At 42.9% G+C, this 23,517-nt stretch overlaps 3 protein-coding genes across 3 annotated transcripts; 2 read left to right on the top strand and 1 right to left on the bottom strand.

Annotated features, from left to right (window-relative positions):
- Positions 1-1,492: 1,492 nt before the first annotated feature.
- LOC126498839 (beta-defensin 12-like) lies at positions 1,493-4,212 on the top strand. The gene is made up of 3 exons (XM_050137771.1): positions 1,493-1,934; positions 2,286-2,327; positions 4,084-4,212. Exons 1-3 carry the CDS (start codon positions 1,865-1,867, stop codon positions 4,206-4,208), a joined length of 237 nt encoding a protein of 78 aa, XP_049993728.1. The 5' UTR covers positions 1,493-1,864; the 3' UTR covers positions 4,209-4,212.
- A 1,773-nt stretch (positions 4,213-5,985) lies between these two features.
- On the top strand, positions 5,986-8,917 carry LOC126498838 (beta-defensin 13-like). The gene is made up of 2 exons (XM_050137770.1): positions 5,986-6,055; positions 7,896-8,917. The coding sequence occupies exons 1-2, from the start codon at positions 5,986-5,988 to the stop codon at positions 8,036-8,038; spliced, it is 213 nt and encodes a 70-aa protein (XP_049993727.1). The 3' UTR covers positions 8,039-8,917.
- Positions 8,918-12,221: 3,304 nt separating this feature from the next.
- Positions 12,222-22,214, bottom strand: LOC126498835 (ubiquitin carboxyl-terminal hydrolase 17-like protein B). The gene is made up of 2 exons (XM_050137765.1): positions 14,249-22,214; positions 12,222-14,159 (listed from the first exon to the last, which is right to left on the bottom strand). Exons 1-2 carry the CDS (start codon positions 14,406-14,408, stop codon positions 12,937-12,939), a joined length of 1,383 nt encoding a protein of 460 aa, XP_049993722.1. The 5' UTR covers positions 14,409-22,214; the 3' UTR covers positions 12,222-12,936.
- Between the last annotated feature and the right edge of the window lie 1,303 nt (positions 22,215-23,517).

The following is a 23,517-nucleotide window of genomic DNA, read 5'->3' as shown; positions in this document are numbered from 1 at the left end:
GCGCACTTTCACAGCCTCCGTGAGTTCATATGTGCATCAGTGTCGAAGGAGTTCCCTCGAAGTTGTCCACTACTGCAAGTGCTTATAATTGTCCCACCTCCTCTTCCACATAGATCCCTGAGCCTTGAGTGGAGGAGTGTGATAAGAGTCCCACTAATGGCTGACATTCCAACCAGTCTTTTGCTCTCCACACATTGTCCGGTAGTGAAGGTCTATGTTAATTACCTTATAATGCAAGATTCTCTGGCAAGGGTTGAGTGATGCCCTGATCTGAGTATAGGAGATGTCTTTAGGTGTCTTATTACTATGCTCATTTAGCAGAGTAATTGTTCAAACTTATATAGAAATATGAATGTAATAGTAATAATAATAATTAGACATTATGCTAAACACTTCTATGTTATATGCAATGTTTTCAAATGTCCCATGAGATAGATATCATAATTCTAACCCAATTTTAAGGATAAGGAGACTGAGGTTTGAAAAATTATGACCTATAAAATGTGGTCTTCTTGGTAGATATCTTTCTGATTATATAGTCTGCATTTTTATGTGTGTGCCTGTGTGTGTGTGTGTGTGTGTGTGTGTGTGTGTGTGTGTGTGTGAAGGGAGAGAGAGAGGAGCCCTGAAAATTAAGTAAAAGGTTTTGTGTGTGCTAGACAAACACTACAGGCCTCTTTTTAAGTATTTTATGGTCCTGAGCTCACTGAATTCACTGAATATCCCAGGCAGGGTGTTAGCTCATGATGCTCCTGCCTCGGTCTCTGGAGTAACTTGTTGATAAACCTATGGCTCCAGGCCTACCTCGGCCTTCAAGACTGAAGATGAGAAACATCACGTAACTATAAGCATCAGGGTGGCAGTAAACAGGACACAGTTCAGGGGACTGACATGAATGACATGATTATTCTTTTTGATACCCATGGTTTTAATTGTTAAAGATCGCTATGGTTACGACTGGCCTGTGATGTGATGTCTGACAGGCACAGGATTCAAGGCAAACTCACATTCTCCTGAGACATTTCCAGATACGGCAATGAGAAAGAGGAGGACAAGTGTGCACATCTGTGGATTGCCTCCCAGTCCCCGCCAGAGCTCTGTAAGAGGCATGAGCATTCAAAGTACTTCTGTGTTGGGACCATACCAGATCCCCGGGACATGCTGCAAAGGCAATACATGCACTTTGGTTCTTAGAAAGATACGAAGAACCCTCGAGATCCTCTCCCCTAGATTCCTGCAGTAGAAGAGTTCATTCTACCCTGCGATCTACCAGACTTGCACAAACATCCACTCCACTCCACAGGCTGGTCGGGTGTTGGGGATAAGACTTTGCAGGCTCCAAGGTTCTAACCCACTGCTCCAGTTCTTTTTTTTCTTTTAAAAATTTTTTTATTGATTTTTATTGAGCTCTACATTTTTCTCTGCTCCCCTCCCTGCCTCTCCCCTCCCCTTCAGCCCTCTCCCAAGGTCCCCATGCTCCCAATTTACTCAGGAGATCTTGTCTTTTTCTACTTCCCATGTAGATTAGATCCATGTCTGTCTCTCTTAGTGTCCTCATTGTTGTCTAGGTTCTCTGGGATTGTGATTTGTGGGCTGGTTTTCTTTGCTTTATGTTTTAAAACACTTATGAGTGAGTACATGTGATAATTGTCTTTCTGTGTCTTGGTTACATCACTCAAAGTGATTTTTTTTATTCATTTTATCCATCCAGTTCTTGATCTTGGCAAATGGAGCATGCAGTTGTGCTTTCTTCATTGATCCACATCACTGACCGAGAACAGAACCCATTACTTTCAAATATAAATGCCTTCTTGTCCCCTCAAAGAAATCCTGATCCCGTGTTCTGAAGAATCTTCGCTCAAACATGGCCCCGAGCAGAGCGATGTTTTCTTTTGTGTGTGCTTTGTTCTTCAGTGTAGCCCTACTGCCGTCAGGTAAAGAAAAGCTGATGGGACCTTGATGAGGTGATGGGGGCAGATCATGAAACCCGGTGGCTCTTTCATGCATCACCCTGAAATTGACAGTAAATCTCTTCCCCATAGATTTCTTGGAGCTGTACTCATGTATCCTAAGAGCCACCTGAATAGAGCTTTGATTTTCATTTTGTTCTTGTTTTGTACATTGATCTTCCTGGCTCAGGAGTGCTGGTCTTGATAATCAAATAAAGATGGCAGCCATAGCATCGGTAGTCCCTCATGGGCCCTGTCACGTGCAGGAGAAGTCTTATAGAGTGTCCTTTCGTGCCTTAATATTCTTTCCTAATATGTATTTTGTTTTAAATTTAGGGTCCTGGGCAGGACTTGAGTATTCCCAGTCATTTCCAGGAGGTAAATTATATTTCTTACCCATACTTTCTCATTTTCTCTTGGGGATGCAGGCCTAGTTAGCTATCTTTGACTGATGAAGCCAAGGATGGAAGGTAGTTGTGTATGGACTGAGTTCTGGATCCTTGGCTCCATCTTCTCTTCTTCTTGTACCCATGATCCTATTTGTACTTTTCCATTGACTCTCCCATTAATTTACGGTGCTTAGGTTCAATCTCATCCACACCAGTTGGCACTACCTAGAGATCATGGTTTCCCTTATCCTAAAACCTAAATTTAATGAGGTCTGCACAGTTGTGTGCTGCTGGAGTAAGGAGGATTAAGTAGAATGGTTTTGTAATAAGTCATCTTTGTTATAGAAAAAGCTGCTTATAATGGTTAGTCATGAGCATTGAGTGTGCACAGGAGAGTCTCTCACATGGGAAGACAGCAAAATGCAAACACTAAATAAATAATGAAATATTCTTGGAAGGCTGGAGGAATAGCTCACTGGTTAGGAGTGCTTGCTGTGAAACCATAAGGACCCAAATTGGACTCAAGCCCCCATGCAGCCTTGCTTGAACCTGTAACCCCAGCACTGTGGAAACAGAGCTAGGAGTCAATGGAACCTTTTTATCTGCCAGTCCAGCTAGAAAAAAATGGCTAAGATTCGAAGAGAGACCCTGCTTCGAGGCTGAGAGTGATAGAAGGGAGAGGATACTCAATGCCTTCTTCTTGCTTCTATATGTGCACACACATGGATGCATGTACCTGTACATACATGTGCATGTGTACCAAACACATAACCCCCTCTCTCTACACACACACAACAATAATAATAGTAATTTATTGAATAAATTCAGACAACATTCCAGAGTGAGAAATATGGAAGTCATAGACTACCAACTTCTCCAGGTCTCAATAAACACACATCAATTATGCCATTTAATCATCACAGCACCCTTATAAGTAAATACTCCACAGCACAAACATCACACAGTTAATTTGTTTGGCCACAAAGCAAATTTAAAATGTGCACAGGTATTTCTGAAATGTCCCTAAGCTGAATAAAGCTAGGTAAATTAAGAAATTTATTGAAAATACACAGCCATTACTAGGCCCACACAAGAATTGAGACTAAAATTCTTCATTCCAGCTTCAGGGATTTGAAACCCTAATCTATTCCTTGCCTTTTCACGAGTAATTTTTCAGTAGTATCAGATGCACATTTAATAGTTCTGAAACAGAGATATTATTTTATCACTTATATTGGAACAATGAAAGACAATAAACACCTGGGGAACATGGATGATGTTTTTCTCTTGTTTTTAACTCTTCTCAGCTCCATACCATGGTAAACAGAAGCTATGGGGTAGTACTTTTCTTATATGGGGTATGTGTGTGTGTGTCTGTGTGTGCGTGTGTGTGCGCGTGTGTGTGTCTGTGTGTGGTGTTCATATACGTGGGGAGACCAAAGGTGGAACTTAGATGTCATTCCGCAGGATCCATCCATACCTTGTGTTTTGAAACTCAAGCTGACTACTGAGTTTCCAAGATTCAACTGTTTCTGCCTCCCCAGCTCGGATCCAGCCCAGGATGAGACTCGGGTCCTCATGCTTATCCAATAAACACTTGACCAATTGAGCCATTCCCCAAAGCCTCTGGGCTAATTGTAGAAAATGCTCTCCGTAACCGTATGTGCGAACCATACACGTGTTTAGGTGGCCTAAGACGTTCTTCCTATTCCCAACAAGTTCTCAGCAGCTCTTTCCTGGCACAGGTGAATTTGCTGTGTGTGAGACCTGCTGGCTCGGTCGGGGGAAATGCAGGACGGTGTGCTTGGAAAGTGAGAAGATTGCAGGAAGGTGCAAGCTGAACTTCTTCTGCTGTCGGGAGAGGATCTGAACACACCAACCATCGCTCCTCAGACCTTCTACTAGTACTGAATGAATGTCCAAAGCCAGAAGTTTTGTGGCTTAACCGGGCCCCAGTGAATGCGGTTCAGTGTCTGTCTCCCCTCACTTTTGTTTCTGCACTTCCTTTTCATTTTAAGATAATAAAAATCAAAGCAGCAACGAATACCTTCTACTCAATCTCTCATAAAGCACGGAACAGGGTCACCACCTGAGAGTAGGTGCGGCTGAATGCAGAGCGGGGAGCCCGTAGGTCAGTCTCCTTTTCTTTTGCTGTCACACACCAACTGAGTTCAGTTACTTTATAAAGAAAAGTTTATTTCACTCCCAGGCTAAAGTCCAAGATCAGGTGACCTCACTCATTTGACTGTAGAGAAGGTCTCCCACACTGTGTCAGATCATGGTGAGGGCATCCCGGAAAAAGAGCGTGGATGAGAGCAAAATCCTGTGCTGAGTGAAAACAGGGAGCCTGAGAGCAGCAGATTGGGGGGGGGGGCGTTTTTATTATTTCATAATAAACTTTCTGGGAACAGCCAGTGTCCCCATAAGAACCATGCTCACTCCTTCTAAGGACAGTGTCCCCAGCAACCTAATAAAGTTACACTAACGTACACATATTTTTTTGGTTTTACTTTTGTTGAAACAGAGTCTCAGTATGCGGTCCAGTTGGGCTGGTACTCACTCCGTAACCCAAGCTGGCCGGAAATCCCTGCGCCCACTTCTGAGCACTAGGGCACACATGTGCCACCACAGCAGGATTCGAAGCCCTAATTGTAAAGTTTCCATCATATCTACACTGAGGGCCAGGCAGGGTTAACACTTTAATCATCACAGGTGGCTCCCCATACTTTCATTCCTTGACTAGACGTTTTCTTTTCTCCAAGATGGCTTCTCTGCATCTTTCTCATCCTTTCCGCAGCTCCGCATTTCCCAGAAATCAATTTACATGGTTGATCTGTCAAGCGCTAGCTGTTGTGGATGGTTTTTATTCTTCCAGATAACTGTACTGCACAAAACTACACTGGCTCCATTGCCTTTAGGACAAAATTAGGGGCTGTTGGTAGCACATAGCTGTGTAGTAAAAATATACATGGCTTTTCCACCACTGATGGTTATGGAAGAAATTTTAAGAATTATACCATCTTCAAAGACTTACATATGCATAAGCTTGAAAGATTTAACAACAATTTGCATATAATTGCTTGTTTATTTGTGAATTTCCCTAAGCAGATAGTTTCCCACTAGAAAATTAAACAACACTGATTTAAGAATCTAATGGAGAAAAGCAATCAAATTTGAGCTGAATTCTTCTATGAAATTTAATATCTATTGGGATAGCTAAAATTTATTCTAAACCTCAAATTTTAAAAGCCACTCTAGCAGGTATCAATCATTTAACTAACAACCGGTGGTTAAAACTTGTAAGTGTACATTATATATAAAAATTTAAGGCACAGGAAGAAAAGAGAGCATGATTGTAGGTTTTGTGGAAACGGGGACACTTGAAATGGAACACAAAGGGAAATGGGGAAAGCCTAAGAAGAAATGGAATAGAATATTCCAGGCAAGAAGGCAGGGTTCTTTCTCTGCCTTGTCTCCGATAAAAGACTTAGATGAAAATCTGATCTGCTGGCCCACACGCTACTCAGTGGAGCATGGAAAATGATTTTCTCTTAAAGCCGTTTCTGAGCAGCAGAATGGGTCTGACTCTGCTCTCTCAATAAAGGAGCCAGGCTCTATGCCATACCTCCTTCATCTCCTCTCCACTGATGGTTTCAGACATGAGAATCCTTTCCTTAGTTGTTGCTGGGCTCATTCTTCTTGTTCAACTTCACCCAGGTAAGAGAAAAATCCTTGAAGGGGTAGTGTTGGCACTTTAATCGGGATCTGTCTTTGGAAAAGCAAGCTGACTTCAGGGAAACCTCACTGTTCATCTCTGTGATAGCAATAATCTCAGGCTAAGCCAGTCACTGAGCTGAGAAACAGATGAATCCAATCCACTGTCTTAGATCCTTAGCAACTAGAGCACCTGGTCCACTTTTCTAGTCAGTCTACACGGGGATTTGGACTTCTTTGTTCTTTTAGATCCCTCCCCTGGTTTTCAAATCTTCAACACACCTCGGCATATGACAAAGTAACTGCTTTAAAATGGAAAACATCAACATTTTCAGTGTCTCAGTAGTGGTTCGAATACTTTGCCCTGAGAGTATTTCAAACTTTCTTTGGGATCTCATAGATAATAAATAGAAAATGGTCTCACTGAAACCCCTACCATCCTGATTTGTTTGCACTTGAGACTCGGTGCTTTAAACAGATCTGTTTGCTCAGTGTAACCCGCAACCAAATGGATCTTCTGGCTAGTCCTCCTCAAATACCCTTGAAACATGCTACCTGTATTCTGAGGTCTCCCGTCCTTCCTTCATAAGCTCCCAAGTGTTTAATCCTCCTGAGTGTGTGTGTCATCCTCAGAAGCTCTAGTTAGAAAGAGATCCTGACAATGTGTCCTTACGACTTGGGAGACATTGTCCCCCACCTGCATTCATTCACTTACACAAAACAAACAGTAAATTTTAATTGGAGCCGAACCTTTGTCCTTAATTTTCTAGAAACTTATTGGTCTATTATTTCTGTTAATAAAATATAGACTCCCTGAGACAGTAATCATTCAAAACTTATGATATATAAATAAGTAAATGAGTGAGAAAGAAATACATACATGGAATTTAGCACAAAACAATACCCCTAAAAAGCCAGAATGCAAAATATAGAGAAACTGTGTTAGAAACAGAGCAAGCTATGTTCTAACTAGGAGGTGCAGAAAGGCTTCCTGGGTAGTAAGAATGAACCTTTGGGAAGAGGCAGCCCTAGAACCAAGCAAGGAGCATCCGGGAACAGGGAGGGCCTTTGCCCAGCTCTCCCTTACAAACCAGGTCCCTAGCTAGCTTGTCCTTCCTCTTTGCAGAGATGTCAGACAATGGGTGCGGAATAGAAGAGTGATTCAATCTGTCCTCTCCGTCTCCTCCTACCTCGGGAGTTCTCTGTAGCCAGATCAGCACATAGACTTACGTGTTCACCGGCCCCAGAACTCAGTCTGTTTATATTGGAATTCCAGCTAGCAGGGGACAGAAGAGGTAGTGGTGAAAACTGTGACCACCATTGCCAAGGCAATGAGGTGGGGGTGAATTCAATGATCAGCAGAAGGCAGCACCCATGAAATGATTTGAACTCCGTGCTTACTTTTCTTTTCTGCCAGTGGCAATATTGAGAGCGTTGTTATCTGAAACTTAAAGATCTTACAATAAATGGGCACGGTTTACTGTTGATCTGCCTATAATATTTTGCACTGCTTTTAAATTTTGAACTAAATTGTACTGTTTTGTAAATTTTGATCTCTGTCAGACACTACTAGAAATACCAAGAAGAAACATTGTGTTGGAAAGGTTTGTTTGTTGGAGTTGGAAAGCGGCTTGCCACCTTCCTAGGAAGAGACATTCTCTTTTGGTGTAAGCCGGCTGATTTGAGCAGGGGAATGACCTGCGTCTTTTGGAAATGATGAGTGAGGGCATTGCATATGATTTACCAGGAGTCTGGCCTCCCCATCCCCCAGATTTAGTAATTAAGAATTTGCTTTTTGGCCTGGTAGATTAGTAGATGACTAACAGCCACTCTCTTCCCCTAGACAGTGCCTCGTTCTACAGACAGCATCTCTGTTCAAAGCTGGATGGTCACTGTGCGATTGACTGCCTTACCTTTGAAGAAAAGATCGGGGGCTGTCGGGCTGACTTAACACCGCTGTGCTGCAGAAAAAGAAAGAAACACTGAATTCTCAACACCAACTCCCAGGGTTGAATTCTCAACACCATCTCCCAGGCAGAATCTCCCAACAAAGCTCTCTGGACTTTCTCGACACTATGTCCTGTAAATCCTATACACTCTGTTTCTGGCAAGAAGAAAAAGAAAAAAAGAAAAAGAAAAAGAAAGTCTATGGGCTCTTTTATTGGCTGATCAAAGTAAGAAAACATGTAAAAACAGGAAAAGATGGAAGCCCAACTGATTTCTCTAGTTCTCTCCCTAGCTTTAAGCAGATCTTTGACAATGGGTCTTTCTTCTCCCCCAGTGTCTGATAGATGTGATTAGAGGGAACTTGACCCTCGCAGTAAATGGCTACTTGCAAGACACCAATAGCTTCAGCTGTAGCCCTGTCAAGTGTTGCGAGGCATTGTTTAGGCTGCCTTCCATATGCTGTGTGGCCTAGAACACGGCGTTCCATAGAGAGTGGAGCTCACATCAAAATTCAGGTTGGCTGTAGAGTAGATATGTTTCACCCAGGCCACGTATAGAGAACTTACAACACAGCCCATGCAGACAGCTTAGTTCTCAGAAGTCATGAGCACAGTGTCTCACTACAGATGAGCCCGCCTTCAGTTTCTGACTTGCTACATTCATAACACAGACGTCTGGCTTTTGTGTCTCATGTCCTTAGCATGCCCGGTAAATAGTGTTCTGTGTGGGGATGGGACAAGGAAGGCCGCTCACAAAGGTGGGACATGTCTTAGGAGGAAATGTGGTCAGCTGAGTGGAAGAACAGGTTAAAACAATCTGCTGAGAAAGAAAGCTCAGGCCGCTGGTGAGCCCGCGCTCCATCACACACACACACACACACACACACACACACACACACACAAGATAGCACGCTCCGGCCTGCCCTTTGCCCTAATTTGACAAAATTGGAAGGCCAGGGATTTGTGTACCCTGACATAAAATCAAGCTTGTTTGGTCTGTATTTAAAACAATGGCTTTGCAAAACTTTAAATTTGGTGGTGTCAGACATCGAGTTAATGAGCATAGGCCCGATTTCAAGAAGCAAGTGTGGTTTACAAAATTCAACCTGATAATACCATTTGAATTTTTTTCTTCACATTTTGATTGCTCCGTTTTGATTTTAGAATTCTCTAGACAGTTTACATTTCAAAGGATCAGAAGATAGTCAATGGCGCCATCTAGTGGAAATGCCATTCAGTGCGCATTCCTTTGTATCCTGCTCTTTTTGGTATGGCACCCCAGCTCCACCCCCTTTTCTCTGTAAACTCTTTCTATGAAGGCATTGCTGACTATCCTGTGATTGGATCCTGTCTGGACAGATATATCCTAATGAGCAAGTAACACACTTGGGAAAAGGAAAGAGTACTGTAATCCGCAATAGTAAAAGTCCGTTGGAGCCAAACGTGAACAATGGAAATGTTTTAGAGTGATGCCATTAACTGAGTTTATCTCTTAAATAATAAACTAGTATCCTAAAACAGGAGCTAAATCCACACATAACTCCAACAGAGAATAATTACGAAGCTAAAATCAGTTTTTAAAACAAACTTGTCTCTGTCAAGAGGTTATATTTGAGAGTATTATGGGGGCACAGGAGATAGGTCTATCCGTAATGTGACTGACTCCCTGGAAACACGAGGACATGAGTTCAGTCATCAGCGCACACATTTAAAAGCCAGGTATTTGCAGGCCCATAGCTGTAATCCCAGGTCTGGGGAGGTGGGGCTCAGTGACAGGGCAGGCTATCAGATGTGCCAGCGACACACCACTGAGAAACCCTGTCTCAAAAAGAGAGGGTAAGACCTGAAAAAATAACAGCTGAGATCTCTTCTGGCCACCACATGAATGTCACACGTGTTCTGACAAATATACGCAAGCTCTTGTGTGTGCCTGCATGTGCACACATACATACCACAAATACACACACACCACACCACACACACGAGAATTTATGTGTCTATGTGCAAATCCAGATGAGTCATCATTGGGAAGAAAGTCCATAATTTTACCTTTAAAAAGTTTTATAAACAGCTGTGAAAGCTTGGTAAAAAAATAATCTTAAATTTTCCAAGCTAATTTTTCCCTGGAATTTAATGTATCTGAGAGTTTAATCATATAAAAATGCCAACAGGTGTGTTTTGTTAGTCGAGATGCCTTCCTCTTTGATCTTCTTAAGACAACGCTTCTCATCTGCAGCGTGATTTCAGCTCATGTTGCCCAAGCTCCTATCTCTGATCCCCACTTGATGAAGCTCTGAAGACAAATGTGTATCACAGTGCTATTTTTCTTTTAAAATCTATTTTTATAGTTTCATACTTATATACAATGTATTATTATTATCATATTTTCCCCATCCTAGCAACCTCCTGCCTTCCCTTCAGAACCCATTCTCCCACACGCTAGTCCTCCAGTGTTTACACCATTAGAAGAAATGATATCGCTGTCTCTAATAACTGCCAACAGCCATTCGCTCCTCAGGAAGAGATGAGGCATTGTCTCCATTCAGGGTTGAAAGTTGGGGGTGGTACGGCTAGAAAAGCTCCATTTTATGCCGGGCATCCATCTTGGTGCCCACCAGCCATTTGACTCTGACTCCAGGCCCTGGAAGATAAGTTCACAGGACACCCGACTCAGTAAACCCCATCTGAAAATGTACAACCACGGACTCTCTGCTTGTTATGATTTGACTAACTGCTTTTATTTTGCTTCTGTCAACTAGGGTAACTGAGCTTGAATGCCCAGAGTGACATACTTTGTGATAGTTGTAGCTAGATTTCAGAATGTCAATCAGGCCAAAGGTTCAGCAAGACAGCACTTGTTTGGACAGGGAGCTGTACAGATTGTCCTACCTCGCAGTGGTCTTATGACCACAAGGTGGATGTAGGTGTGCACAGTGTCTGTGTGGCATCTGATGAGGTAGGTTGAGCCACTAGAGTTTGCAGTAAGTTATTGAACCATACATTGGTAGTGTGAATAACCCCATGTGATCCACAAGAAAAGCCCTGTATATACATAATTACTAGGATAGTTAATGCTATAAGTTAATAATGTCACACCATTTGACAACAAGATAGTTATGAACATTGAGGTCATCTAAAGGATTCTTTTGTTTTGTTTTGTTTTTTGAGACAAGGCTTCTCTGTAGCTTTGGTGCCTGTCCTGGAACTAGCTCTTGTAGACCAGGCTGGTCTCGAACTCACAGAGATCCGCCTGCCTCTGCCTCCCGAGTGCTGGGATTAAAGGTGTGCGCCACCACCGCCCTGCATCTAAAGGATCTTATAAAGGTTCCCAATGGTGGCAATGGAAAGGACAGGTGAACCTTTCGAGAGTGCTTCTCAGCAGCACACTTCAGAGTCCACACTGAGGTGATGCCGACGATGGAGATGTGAGTCAAGGCATGGGAGGAGTTCTCAGCACTGTTGCCATTTGGACGGGAACGTGAGAGATTACAGTCAACTCCTTATCCATTCTGGAGAGGAGCATCCGAATCCACGCAGATTCTTTTCACTCCCCTAAAGCTGTTGGTGTAAGCATTGGAGCCAAGTGTCTTAAGACAGAAGACATGTTTTATGACACTTGTGGTTTTCTCTAAATCTCTGATTCCTGCCAAGATGAGCTGTTTGGTAAGGCTAAGAGAAAAGCTATTTCCATACAAGGTGGACAAAAGAATCAACTGCTGTTTAGTGGCGGGGGGGGGGGGGGGGGGGGGGGGCGGGCGGACGGGGGACGGTTGCAATTCAGGTGAAAAAAAAAAAAGACTCAAGGAAGCCATCCACCGTTTCACTAGCTGCAAAGTTTAGTGTAAGTCAGTTTGGGGAAGCCACTCCGCGGCTGAGTAGAAATCCAGAATTAGTAACTAATTCTGGCAGGTGAACTAGTTTCAATATACATGAGGTAAATTTTCAGGAAATACTTCAATTTGAATAATATTCAATATCAATTATCCTTCAAGACAAAAGAAAGGACAGAGAAGCCGGGCAGTGGTGGCGCAGGCCTTTAATCCTAGCACTCGGGAGGCAGAGGCAGGCGAATTTCTGTGAGTTCAAGACCAGCCTGGTCTACAAGACCTAGTTACAGGATAGGCTCCAAAGCTACAGAAAACCCTGTCTCAAAAATAAACAAACAAACAAACAAACAAACAAATAAATAAGGACAGAGAGTGTCAAGTAACAGATTTTATTTGGTAAAAGAACTGTAGTTCAAACACAATGAATAAAACTATCCCCCCAATGTGTTCTATTCAGTAAAACCGAGAGAAAGGTTTTTAAAAAGGAATTAGCTTTAAAAGTGGGTCTGGCCAGCACCTCCTTGGCTGAGAGGAAATCCTAAATATAAAACTTGTGGGTGGCAGCATCTACCCTACTTTGGGTCCATGAGCTCCAGTAGGGGGCGCTACAAGACATCACCTCCCAAATACAAAAGACTACTGAGGGTTAACTAGACCAGATCTCTGAGCGGTCTCTTTCATGTCCAAAGTGACTTTCCTAGGGTCGCAGGAACAACAGTGGAGGACACAGGGGAAGGTGGAGTGAACCTTCAGGGTGAGAAATTCTGTCCTGCCTAGAGCACAGGTTCCCATCTCTCTCTCTCTCTCTCCAAAGTTACCTTCAAGATCACAGATCCCAGGGGCAGGGAGTGAGGTGAGACCTAGAAAACAGCCAGATGCCTCCTACCTTAGTTTATCTGCTTCTTAGATCTTGGTCTACCACCCTCACTACAGAGCTGCCCAGTGTGTCCGTGATCGATCCCCAGATGAGACAGAAGCCTGGCAGAATGTTGACCGGGGTGATTCTTCCTGTCGTGATGGGGATGGTGCCTCCCCCAGTTCACTCTCTGTATGTGGACTGGAGAATCACAACTCCATTTGGCTGACAGAGTGAATCCGGTTTTGCCAAGATTCACCACAGGCTTGGGTAGTCAGAAAACATATTGCACTGGTCTAAGAAATCGTTGGTATCTCTTTCCTTTGTGAAATCTAGCGGCTCTGACATTTCTATGGTGAACCCTCTGCTGGTCATTCTCTGCCCGGATGTTCCTACCTGGGATTCTGGGCAAAGATCCCTGCTTACTCTGCCCGTGGGAGCATCCACAGCACTCCCTGTGAGAGCAGTCTGCTGGATGTAGAAGAGCACATAGGCAGGCTGCCTCAGGACCAAAATCACATCACATCTGTTGACAGTACAATCATCCATCTCATACCATTGGCCATTGCCAGCTTTGACATAACAAAAGTAATGGCCGCTATGACAAGTCTGACCATTATGGACCAGCACAGCATACAGGGCATACACCAATGGGCCTCCACTGGACTGAGATACGTATGGCTGGAAATAAAGGGACTCAGGGTAGCTCACTTCCCTGGTCTTGTTGTCACCTGTGAACTCTGAGAAGCGATTCAACACCAGCAGGAGAACCTTTGGGGCATCCTGCACAGTCAGAGTCTTGGAAGCTGCCGTCTTCTCCTGACAGTGGCCGCAGTGGTAGGCATTTTCCCCACTCAGCTCTTCCTCCTTTACTAAAGCCTCCAAGGCTTGCTCCACACTCTGAGCTGCTTTGATATCCAGGGTGATGTCAAGGAAAGGCTCTAAAATGTTTGTGGTTTCCTGGCAGCGGTGACACTTGATCTGAGATCTCCAGGAGCCTCCAAATATCTCACGGATGAGGGTGCTGTGCTCAGATGTGGACCCCGAGTCCTTGCTTTCTTGGAGACAGGATGTGTGCATGGCATTCAAGATGAACATCAGAAACTCATGGGCATCTTCCTGCTTGTCCTTATGGAAGGCACCAGTCAGCGCCCTTGAAGGCCGCATGACACCCCTCGCGCGGAGGAGACTGCGGGACACGTGATATTTCATAGCACACATCATGCAGCTTCCTTGGTTACAACGTTTCTGAGAGTGCTCCCAGGACAGCAGGCAGTTGACAAGAGGTGGTGTGTGTGTCAGGCACTGCAGGGCAGCATTCAGGTAGCAGCTGTTCCCCGTGTTCTGGAGCCCAGCTCCCACGTCATAGGGCTTCTCCCACCTCAGACTGTGCTTCCCCCTGGCAGCCAGCTCTGCTGCTGACACCTGAGCTTCATCTTGATGCTGGGCTGGTTGGTCAGGAGATGACAGGGCAGGATCTGTGGGAGAACAAGATCACAGATAGACTCCAGAGCTAACAGCCTTGGTTGAGGACATGTAAGCTATATTGACTTACTGTGGGACTCACCTTCTAAGAACAGCTTAGCAGACTCTATGTCCCCAGCGTCCTTCTCCATATATGGAACTGGTGTCCTTTCAGCAGGCAGGATGCTTTCCCTCTCGTAGAAGCTCACTTCTTCATTTAAGCAGGCTAGCTGGCTCCGCTGGTCTTCATCAGATGCTGACATCCCAAAGGAAGAGTCTCTGACGCCAGAGGACGAATGGACTTGCTAGCAGGGTAGGAGCAAGCAGGAAAAGTCAAAAGCTTCCTTCTTCCAGGTTCTTAAGTAGGCTTCCAACAGAAGGTGTGGCCCAGAGTAAAGGTGTGTCTTTTCTCCTTACAATCCCAATCAAAGCCTGGAGTTGGTGGCTCGCACCTTTAATCCGAGCACTCAGGAGGCAGAGGCAGGGTATCTCTGTGAGTTTCAGGGCAGCCAGGGCTGGAACCCTGTCTCAAAAAAGCAAATTTAAAAAAAAAAAAAAAATCCCATCAGGTGTATGTCTTCCGGAGTCATGATGAAAGTTAAAGCCTTCCATCTTCCCACCTCAAAGTTTGGCGTTCCTTTTAAGACAAATCTACACAACAGCCAAAGCAGAAAGGTCTGTAGACGTGCGCGCCAAGACTTTCACTTCAGTGGTGGGTGGGGCAACAAATGGACAGGACCCTGGTTTTGAACTAGCTTCCAAGATGGCAGAGGCAATGCCCCTGTGGTAACATTCCTTTCTGCAGCTTGTTTGCTTGTTCCCTAAATGACTGTTTTCCCTCAACCCTATCCTTGATTGTCGAGGTAACTACATCTGAAACTATCTAAAATCCAAACATGGCGGCCACCTGTAAGAGATTTTTTTTTCCTTAATTTGAGGCAGGACGATCCACCTCTACCCAGGATCTTTAAGGTAGGAAGACGACATGCCTCTAGTCCACATCTTAGGTGAGAAAAGAGAAAGCCTAATTTCACAGAACTAACCTTACGTTTGACACTCTGGAGACAACAATTTGCTCTTGGGAGCTGGAGTGAAACAGGGGGAGGATGTTTCTCAAATATTTCTTCTCCCTTTGACCTCCAGACCCTTTGTTCCTTCACTTAGATTTTCAAGGTCAAACTTGTCGCCCAGAAGTACAGCTGTGCTTCCCAGGCACTGGCAAGGCTGCTGGCCTCTGGCTGTCAATCTGCACACAAGTTGCTCTAAGCAGGCTTCTCAGATGCTTCATGGTTCAAGCATCCCTCTATCCTGATCACTCCCTAGTAACCCCACTCCTGAGTAAGAGATCCCTGTCTTATACATCCCCACACCAGAGAGGTATGAGATCAAACAGTAAAATATCTTCCCACCACAAGGCAGAAGCACACAGCTAACTCAGCACACCACAGTGAACCAGCTAGGCTATGAGAGTCATGTTTTTTGAGGAGAAAGGGTGCGTGGTGAACCTGTGTCCTCGTGGAAGGTGCCGGTTGACTAGTTTGAATTATGTACAGATTTACAGAGATGGCCGTGCCAGAGAGTTATTAATCAGGAGAGGTGTAGCCAGGAGAGGTGTAGCCAGTAGATTAGTTAGGGTGCTGGCCAGGTGGGAAGTATTTTGCAGTGGACAAGAGGCATTCATGCGTGCAGGGTTGCTGTTAGGTCTTTGGAATTTGGTGAGGCAAGAATATATGAAGAGAGTTGGGAGAAGTTCATCCTTTCCACACTCAGGCCTAGGGCAATCTTGTTTTGTTTTGTTTTTTCTTTTGGTCTTATTCCCTGGGTAGGGGATTTCAATTTTCTTAAAGCAAAAAGGAGGTATAATCAACGATAAGATAGATGACATCTGTGAAGAAAAACAAACAAATGTTACTGTCTCCCCCATGGCTGGTAGGCTAGGACAATCACGGACCTTTCTTTGGCTTGCCGTGGAAAATAGGTGTTTGGTTAGATTCCCCCAAATCCACATTTCCTTTTGACGCCTCCTCCTCCCTGCAGTATTTCAGAGAGACCTCTCCTCCCCCACTCAACAGAGCTGCTGAACTTTGACTTCTAGGGGACCTCACATGCAGGACCCTGAAGAGGGGGACATAATCTGTGATTAAGGCAGCCTCTGACTGTAGGAGCTCCTGGCCATCTCAGGTGAGGAGATCTCAGGCAGGGGAAGGGTCTTGGTGCCTTACTGAAGGGTTTAAGGTGCCAACCCATAACTCAACGTGGCCTCTGGGCCCTGCCTACAAACCAGCATACTGGTGCCTTTATGCCATCCAGCTAGTGAGGAATCCCACATCCAGGTCTCCAGCTTCCACCTTTGCCAGCACTTGGCACTTTCCTTGTGTGGTTTCTTTTCTTTTCTTTTTTTGTTTTTCTCCTTTTTTTTGTTGTTGTTTTGTTTGTTTTTTGTTTGTTTGTCTGCTTTGTTTTACTCCCTAAGAAAGGGCCAAAATTAGGCAGGTGGTGGTGGCATATACCTTTAATCTCAGCTTCGGTGAGGCAGAGGCTGATGGATCTCTGTGAGTTAGAGGCCAATTTGGACTACAGAGATAGTTTCAGGAAAGCCAGAATTACACATAGAGAAACCGTGTCTCAAACAACAACAACAATAATAATAGTAATAATAATAATAGTAATAAATAAGAAGGTGGAAGAAGTCTGGTAATAAGTTTCACAAAATGATTAAAATTAGAATAATGAATATTTAAACAAAAATTCTAAGATAATTAGTGTTTATCATGAAATAGGTCTAAGTCCTAGGCTAGGGTTCCCTGGAGTTTACTTTGTGGTATAAACTGTACTGATTCCCTTCAAAAATCTTGCTGACTCCCACTTCAAAAAGATAAGATGAATGTTTAGGTAGCAAAGGCTACTGTTGTGTTTGTTTCTGAGGCAAGATCCTTTGAACCATCCTGACAGTGCTGGTGGATTTTGTGTGTTACCTTGACCCAAGCTAGAGTCACCAGAGAGGAAGGAGCTTAGTTGACAAAATGCCTCCCTGAGATCCAGCTGTAAGGCATTTTCTCAATTCCTGATCAATGGGGGAGGGTCCCAGCCATGGTGAGTGGTGCTATCCCTGGGCTGATGGCCCTGGGTTCTATAAGAAAGCCCTCTGAGAAAGCCAGGGACAGCAAGCCAGGAAGCAGCACTTCTCCAAGGCCTCTGCTTCAGCTCCTGCCTCTAGGAACCTGCTCCTTTTAAGTTCCTGTCCTGATGTCCTTCAGAGGTAAACAGCAACGTAGAGTAAGCTGAGTAAACCCACTCCTCCTGTTGGATTCAGGAGGATTGCGCAAAGATAGGGACAGACCACCAACGTCTAATAAACCAGACACAAACTTTATTCCAGAATCCAGGAAAAAAATTTTTAAAAATTAAATAAAAAATCTCCATGGGGCACAAAAAGTTATCAGCTGAGACCACAGCCAGATTTTTTTGGGGTGGGGAGGTAAGGCTGCGGCAAAGGCAGGTTTCTGAATCCACTCTTTTATACTAGGCACCAAGCAGTAGGTCTGAACAAAGAAATTTTTACAATTTTAAGGTAAATCTCAGATACAGATCGCCTTACTTTACAATCTCCATTAACAGTTTTTTAGTTAAACTGTGTGTACTTAACCTCAGGTGGTGTTTCCTGAAGCCCTTGCCATCTGCTTGATGCTGCCGGTTTAACATAGCAGGGATAATGCCTAACCCAGAGGTCATATAACTATTTTCTAAAAGTTGACTCATATCCGTAGGCTAGCTCTCGGTTTGAGGAGAGATGCTTTGGCCTTGTAAATAGAGCTATGGGTTATAAAGTGGAGTAACCCACTGTGAATAGTTAATCCTCAAGCTGCTAAGAAAGCTGCTGACACTCTGTTCTCATTCTCCTAGGCTTATAACTTCATCATATTTCTTTATTTTTACATTCCTATTTCTGGAGTCCACATTTTTATATTTTTATTCTTGGACCCTTCCCTCCCAAACTTGCTTTTTGGTTATGGAATAGAAGAAACCCTAAGAAAACCTGGTACCAGTATACTGGGGTGTTGCTGGGACAACCCTGGTCATGATTTGGGGATAATTGTGGAATGACTTTGGGACTTTGGGCTAGAAGAATAACTGAGTGTTAAGAGCTCAGTGGGGGTGTTCGTTAGGACCTTGAAACTCAAGAATGTTAAGAGCAACCAGAAGACTAAGGCCTGGCTTGTGAAGTTTCAGAGGAAAGTTTAAAGATTCTCGCAAAGCCTTTTGTTATTTTGAATAAAGATTCTGTGGTTCTGGTTAGCAGAGGCTGAAGAATCAGCTGTGATTAACCACATACTAGTGCTGTAGGGCATTTTCTCAATTAGTGACTCAATGAGGGAAGGTCCAGCCCAAGTGGGTGGTATCAGCCTTGAGCTGTTGGCCCTGGGTTCTATAAAAAAAAAAAAAAAAAAAAAAAAAAAAAAAAAAAGCAGGTTGAATAAGCTAGGGAAAGCAAGCCAGAAAGCAGCTCCTCTCCAAGGCTTCTGTGTCAGCTCCTGCCTCCAGGATCCTGCCCTGTTTGAGTTCCTGTACTGACTTCTTCAATGGTGGACAGCAATATAGAGGCATAAGCTGAATAAACCCTTTCCTCCCCAACTTGCATTTGGGTCATAGTATTTCATTGCAGCAATAGAAACGCTAAGTAAGACACTGACTTTGAGCATGTTCTCTACCTGGGCTGGTGTGCGTGGGGTAGTTAGAGACAACGGCCAAGATGGAGGTAGCATGAAAGGTACAAGGAGAGAGAGGTAAAGGTAGGGGAGGGGGAAGCAAGCAGAGCAAGGATGGTAGTGTGGATGCGGTGGGAAAGGGAAAGAGGGAGGGGAGTAGAAGGAAGGGAGAGAAGGGTGGGGAGTGTCTTCGGTGCTCAACATTCTCTTGGGAATAGATTAGTGCTGTCAGGAGCAATCATATCTCGTGTCAACAGAACCCTAAGTTACTTAAATGCTATGTTTTACAGATCCTTGAAGTAGTTGAAGATTACCTATCTAGGCAGAATACAATTTCTATGTATCTGAAGATCCTAATTAATCTGACTATATGTATAAAAAACATGAATAACTATTAACCTATAATATGTAATACCTGCATAACTTAAAGACTAAGACTTTATATCAAAATATTAAATAAATTGTAAACAAATGTGTAGCAAACAAAGACAATGAACTCAAAATGTAAACAATGTATAAGTATCTTGATCAGAGGTAAGAATAGTATATAATGCAATATGAAAATATATCCTAAAAACTGTATCAATATACAAAATGTCTTAAACAGAGGTAGAAACGTGCATGCATACAATCTGACAGAATAACTTTGCATAAGTTCACAAATATTGTAATCAGAAACAAGTATAATTTGAACTTCATCAATATACAAAAACTATACTAATGTAAATTTATCCATAAGTAATAACTCACAAGTATTCACTCTACTACCTACTATTATTATTAGTGTGAAGAAGTTCTCACTAAATTATTATCCCATTTGATTTTTCCTTTTTTAAATCTCTGATAGTTAATTTTGTATTATCTGGTATAAATTTAGTGGTCTTAATATGTAGGACAACTCTTTTTGCATATTGTGAATCAGTAACTATATTAAGAGATTCTTTAAAATCTCTTAGTACCATAAAAATAGCATATAATATTGCCTTCTAGACAGAATTATAAGTGCTTAGTTCCACCTTCCTTAATTCTTTTGATTTGTAACCTGCCTTCCCTGATTTATTTGCATCAGTATAAAATAAGCAGGCTCCAGATATTGGTGCATCACGTAGTTTGGAGAAGAATCCAAGAAGTTCTCTTTATAAGGCTAAGTCTATCACTTTTAGGATAATTGCTATTAATTTCTCCCCAAAAAAATAACACAAGTTCTTTGCCACGGTTCATTGTCTTTTCATAACTTTTTTATTTTATTAGTAGTAAAAAACACTATAATCTCTGTTGGGTGTATACTGCTAACTGAGGTAGTCTCAATTTACCTTTTATAATTAATTCAAAGACTTTTTCCACATAAGTTTTTAACTTTTTACTTGGTTTATGTGGTAAAAGATCTATTTTAAGATAATAACATCCCTCTGTATTAAAATTTCTGTAGGAGAAATTCTGGAAGACAATATGACTTAGAATACAATTAAGATTTGGATTCATCCTATCTATGTGTACCTCCTGTAATTTCTCCTCAACAATTATCAATTCCTTTTTCACTTCATCTGTTAATTCTATGGGACTATTTAAGTCTTTGTCACCATCTAAGATTTTGTTTCAATGAATTATTAGATTAGCTGTTATCCCAACAGCCAGTCGTAGACTGGAAATATCTCCTAACAATCTTTGACAGTCATTAAAGTCTGCAATCGGTTTCTCCAAATTTGTGCCTTTTGTGTTCTAATTTTCTGTAAACATATTCTGTAACCTACATAATTAACAGAATTTCCTCTTTGAATCTTTTTAGGGGCAATTTGTAATTCCCATTTAGGCAAAACTTTTACTTTTTCAAACATTTTTTTTAAAGTAACTGAATTTGAATCTCATAACAAAATGTTATCCATGTAATGGTAGATTTAGGAAATGGTAGACTTAGGAAAATGCTTACGTATTATTTTCAGTGGCTGACTGACAAAGTATTGGCACAGGGTGGGGCTATTGAGCATTTTCTGTGAGAGGATGGTCCATTGGTTCTCCTAGTAGGCCGAGAATTATTGTAAGTAGACACCGTGAAGGCAAATTTTTCTCTAGCCTTTTCTTGTAAAAGTATAGTGAAGAAACAATCCTTTAAATCAATAACTAGGAGAGGCCGCCCTTTTGATACAGAAGGCAGAGGAATCCCAGATTGTGGAGGGCCCATAGGTTGAATAACCTTCTTGATAGCTCTAAGATCTGTCGCCATTCTCCATTTTCTAGATTTCTTTTCAACAACAAATACAGGAGAATTCAAGGGCTAGTAGATTCTTCAATATGGTGAGCATCTAGTTGCTCTTGCACCAGCTATTCTAAAGTCTGCAGCTTTTCTTTTGTTAAAGGCCACTGTTTAACTCATACTGGTTTCTCAGTTAACCATTTTAAAGGTAGGGCCATTAGTACCTCTGAAGGTTTGTCAATTGCTTTGTGTTCTTGTAAGTATGAATGGCTGGTGACCTTTGTCTATAACATCTTCTAATATCTTCCCCAGAAACATGAGTTTTGGGGGAGCTGCAGGAATGTTAATCTGAGCATTCCATTGCTACAATAGGTCATGACCTCACAAATTTACTGCAAGATTAGCTACATATGGCCTGAGCCTTCCTCTATGTCCTTCTGGCCCTATATATTCAACCTATCTCATTCTTTGTTTCACTTGAGATAAGGTTTCAATTCCTAGGAACTGAACACCTGCCTCTTGAAGAGGTCAATTTGGATGCCAAGATTCTGGAGTAATGATACTTACATCTGCATCTGTGTCTATCAAGTCTTCAATAACAATGACATCTATACACACTCTTAGCTTTGGTCTTTGATCATTTATAGAAGTCTGCCAGAATATATGCTTCCTATGTCCTACTGGAGTTTTTGATTCATCCTCCATGTCTATTCCATCATTCAGACCAGTATGCTTTTTTACAGTAGGCGCTGGATTTTTAGATTTTCCTGGTGAGACTTGTTTTCCACAGTAACTGGAAATGATTATACCACGTTTATCATGGGGGCCTACAAGAAGCCCCCTGAGGAGTTTCCTGAAGGTATTGGATTGTCTTGTCTTTTGTTGAACATTTATTGGTCCAATGTCAACCTTTGCCACACTTCCTACATATACCTGAAGGCTGAGTCCTCCTATTCTTGCCATTCCCAGAGGAGATATTATTCCTAGGAATCCCTTGTCTACAATCTCTTCTCAGATGTCCTATTGTACCACAATTAAAACATTTGGGATTTTGTTGTCTCCTCATTTCTTTGGAAATTGTGGCCACTGGCAGTGGGACCAGGATCTAACTCTAATGCATGAACTGATTTTGTGGAGCCCATTCTCTATTGAGAGACACCTTGCTCAGTCTCAGCACAAGAGGCAGGGCAGGGGCGGGGGGGGGGGGGGGTTGGTCCTGCCTCAATGGGCTGACGGAACAAATTTAGTTGACATCCCAGAGAAGGCTTTACCCTCTCAGATGAGCAGATTGTGGAGTGTTGGAGAAAAGGGGAGAGTGGGTGTAGAGGAGGGAGGGGAAATTGAGATTAGTATGTGAAAATAAATAAATTTAATTATTTAAAAAAAATCTAGTTAGATATAGTGGCATTTATGTAATGCCATCAGCCCATGCCTAAGTTACTTCTTGAGGTGATGGCCAGATTAACTCACCAAGTTGACACAATCATATGGATTTCATCTCCTTGTGAAGCATTGAAGCCTAGTTCCTCTTTTTTCCCTTCCTAAGCAAAGTAAACAACCTTCTTCCCATAGTATTATCCTTGCTCTTGGATAGATCAATTCACTATGTTATTTGTTTATCCACTATGTTCATACAGACTTTGTTGCTTTTTGTTTTTCTGCCTATGGATAACTCCTTTATTACTGTTCTGGGTACAGCAGAGCAGAGTAAATGCTAGGTCAGGGAGCTCTTCTCAGATGTATATCCCAAGTGCTTGCTTCATTGCAGATAGGATGTATGCATGGCATTCAAGGTGAACATCAGAAACTCAAGGGCATCTTCCTGCCTATGATTGTGGAAGGCAGCAGTCAACTCCTCTGAGGACTGGATGGCATCCCTGGAGTAAAGGAGACTCTGGGTCACATAAGTTTCTATAGCACACATCATGTAGCCTTCCTGGTGATAGTAGCTCAGAGTGTGGTATGGGAGGTCCTTCTATGTGTTGCTATTATTGGTTAATGAATAACCTATAGCATAGGAGAAGGAGGGAGGAGTTAGAGAGATGCCATGGAGCTGCTGCCAGAGTCAGACATGCCAAACTTTGCTGGTAAGCCACTGCCATGTGGCAATACACAGATCAATAGAAATGGGTTAAATTAATATGTAAGAGTTAGTGAATAAGAAGCTAGAGCTAATGGGCCAAGCAGTGATTTAAATAATATGGTTTCTGTAGGATTATTTTGGGTCTAAGATGGCCAGACAGCTGGGAAGAACAAGTGGCTTCCTCCTACAAGAGTGAACCTGGGACAGCATGTAGTTGATAAGAGGGGGGGTGTGTCAGACACTGCAGGGTGGAGCTCCGGTAGCAGCTGGTACCCATGTTCTGGAGCCAATCTCCCACACCATGGGATTTCTCCCACCTCAGACTGTGCTTCCCCCTGGCAGCCAGCTCTACTGACACCTGAACTTCATCCTGATGCTGGGCTGGTTGGTCA

Source organism: Alexandromys fortis, unplaced genomic scaffold (genome assembly GCF_014885135.2).
Source record: "Alexandromys fortis isolate MF-2015 unplaced genomic scaffold, M_Fortis_MF-2015_v1.1 scaffold_3, whole genome shotgun sequence".
In the NCBI taxonomy this organism is placed as follows: domain Eukaryota; kingdom Metazoa; phylum Chordata; class Mammalia; order Rodentia; family Cricetidae; genus Alexandromys; species Alexandromys fortis.
The sequence above is the reverse complement of the archived record's forward strand: the minus strand, read 5'-3'. Positions and strand labels throughout refer to the sequence as shown.

Bases quoted from the DNA above. Each gene is read 5' to 3' on its own strand.
- LOC126498839 (XM_050137771.1), top strand. From the start codon at position 1,865: ATGGCCCCGAGCAGAGCGATGTTTTCTTTTGTGTGTGCTTTGTTCTTC. The intron at 1,935-2,285 runs GTAAAGAAAAGC...TTTTAAATTTAG, and splicing joins TGTAGCCCTACTGCCGTCAG to GGTCCTGGGCAGGACTTGAG. The intron at 2,328-4,083 runs GTAAATTATATT...TTCCTGGCACAG, and splicing joins TTCCCAGTCATTTCCAGGAG to GTGAATTTGCTGTGTGTGAG.
- LOC126498838 (XM_050137770.1), top strand. From the start codon at position 5,986: ATGGTTTCAGACATGAGAATCCTTTCCTTAGTTGTTGCTGGGCTCATT. The intron at 6,056-7,895 runs GTAAGAGAAAAA...CTCTTCCCCTAG, and splicing joins TCTTGTTCAACTTCACCCAG to ACAGTGCCTCGTTCTACAGA.
- LOC126498835 (XM_050137765.1), bottom strand. From the start codon at position 14,408: ATGTCAGCATCTGATGAAGACCAGCGGAGCCAGCTAGCCTGCTTAAAT. The intron at 14,160-14,248 runs GTGAGTCCCACA...GTTCTCCCACAG, and splicing joins TGCTAAGCTGTTCTTAGAAG to ATCCTGCCCTGTCATCTCCT.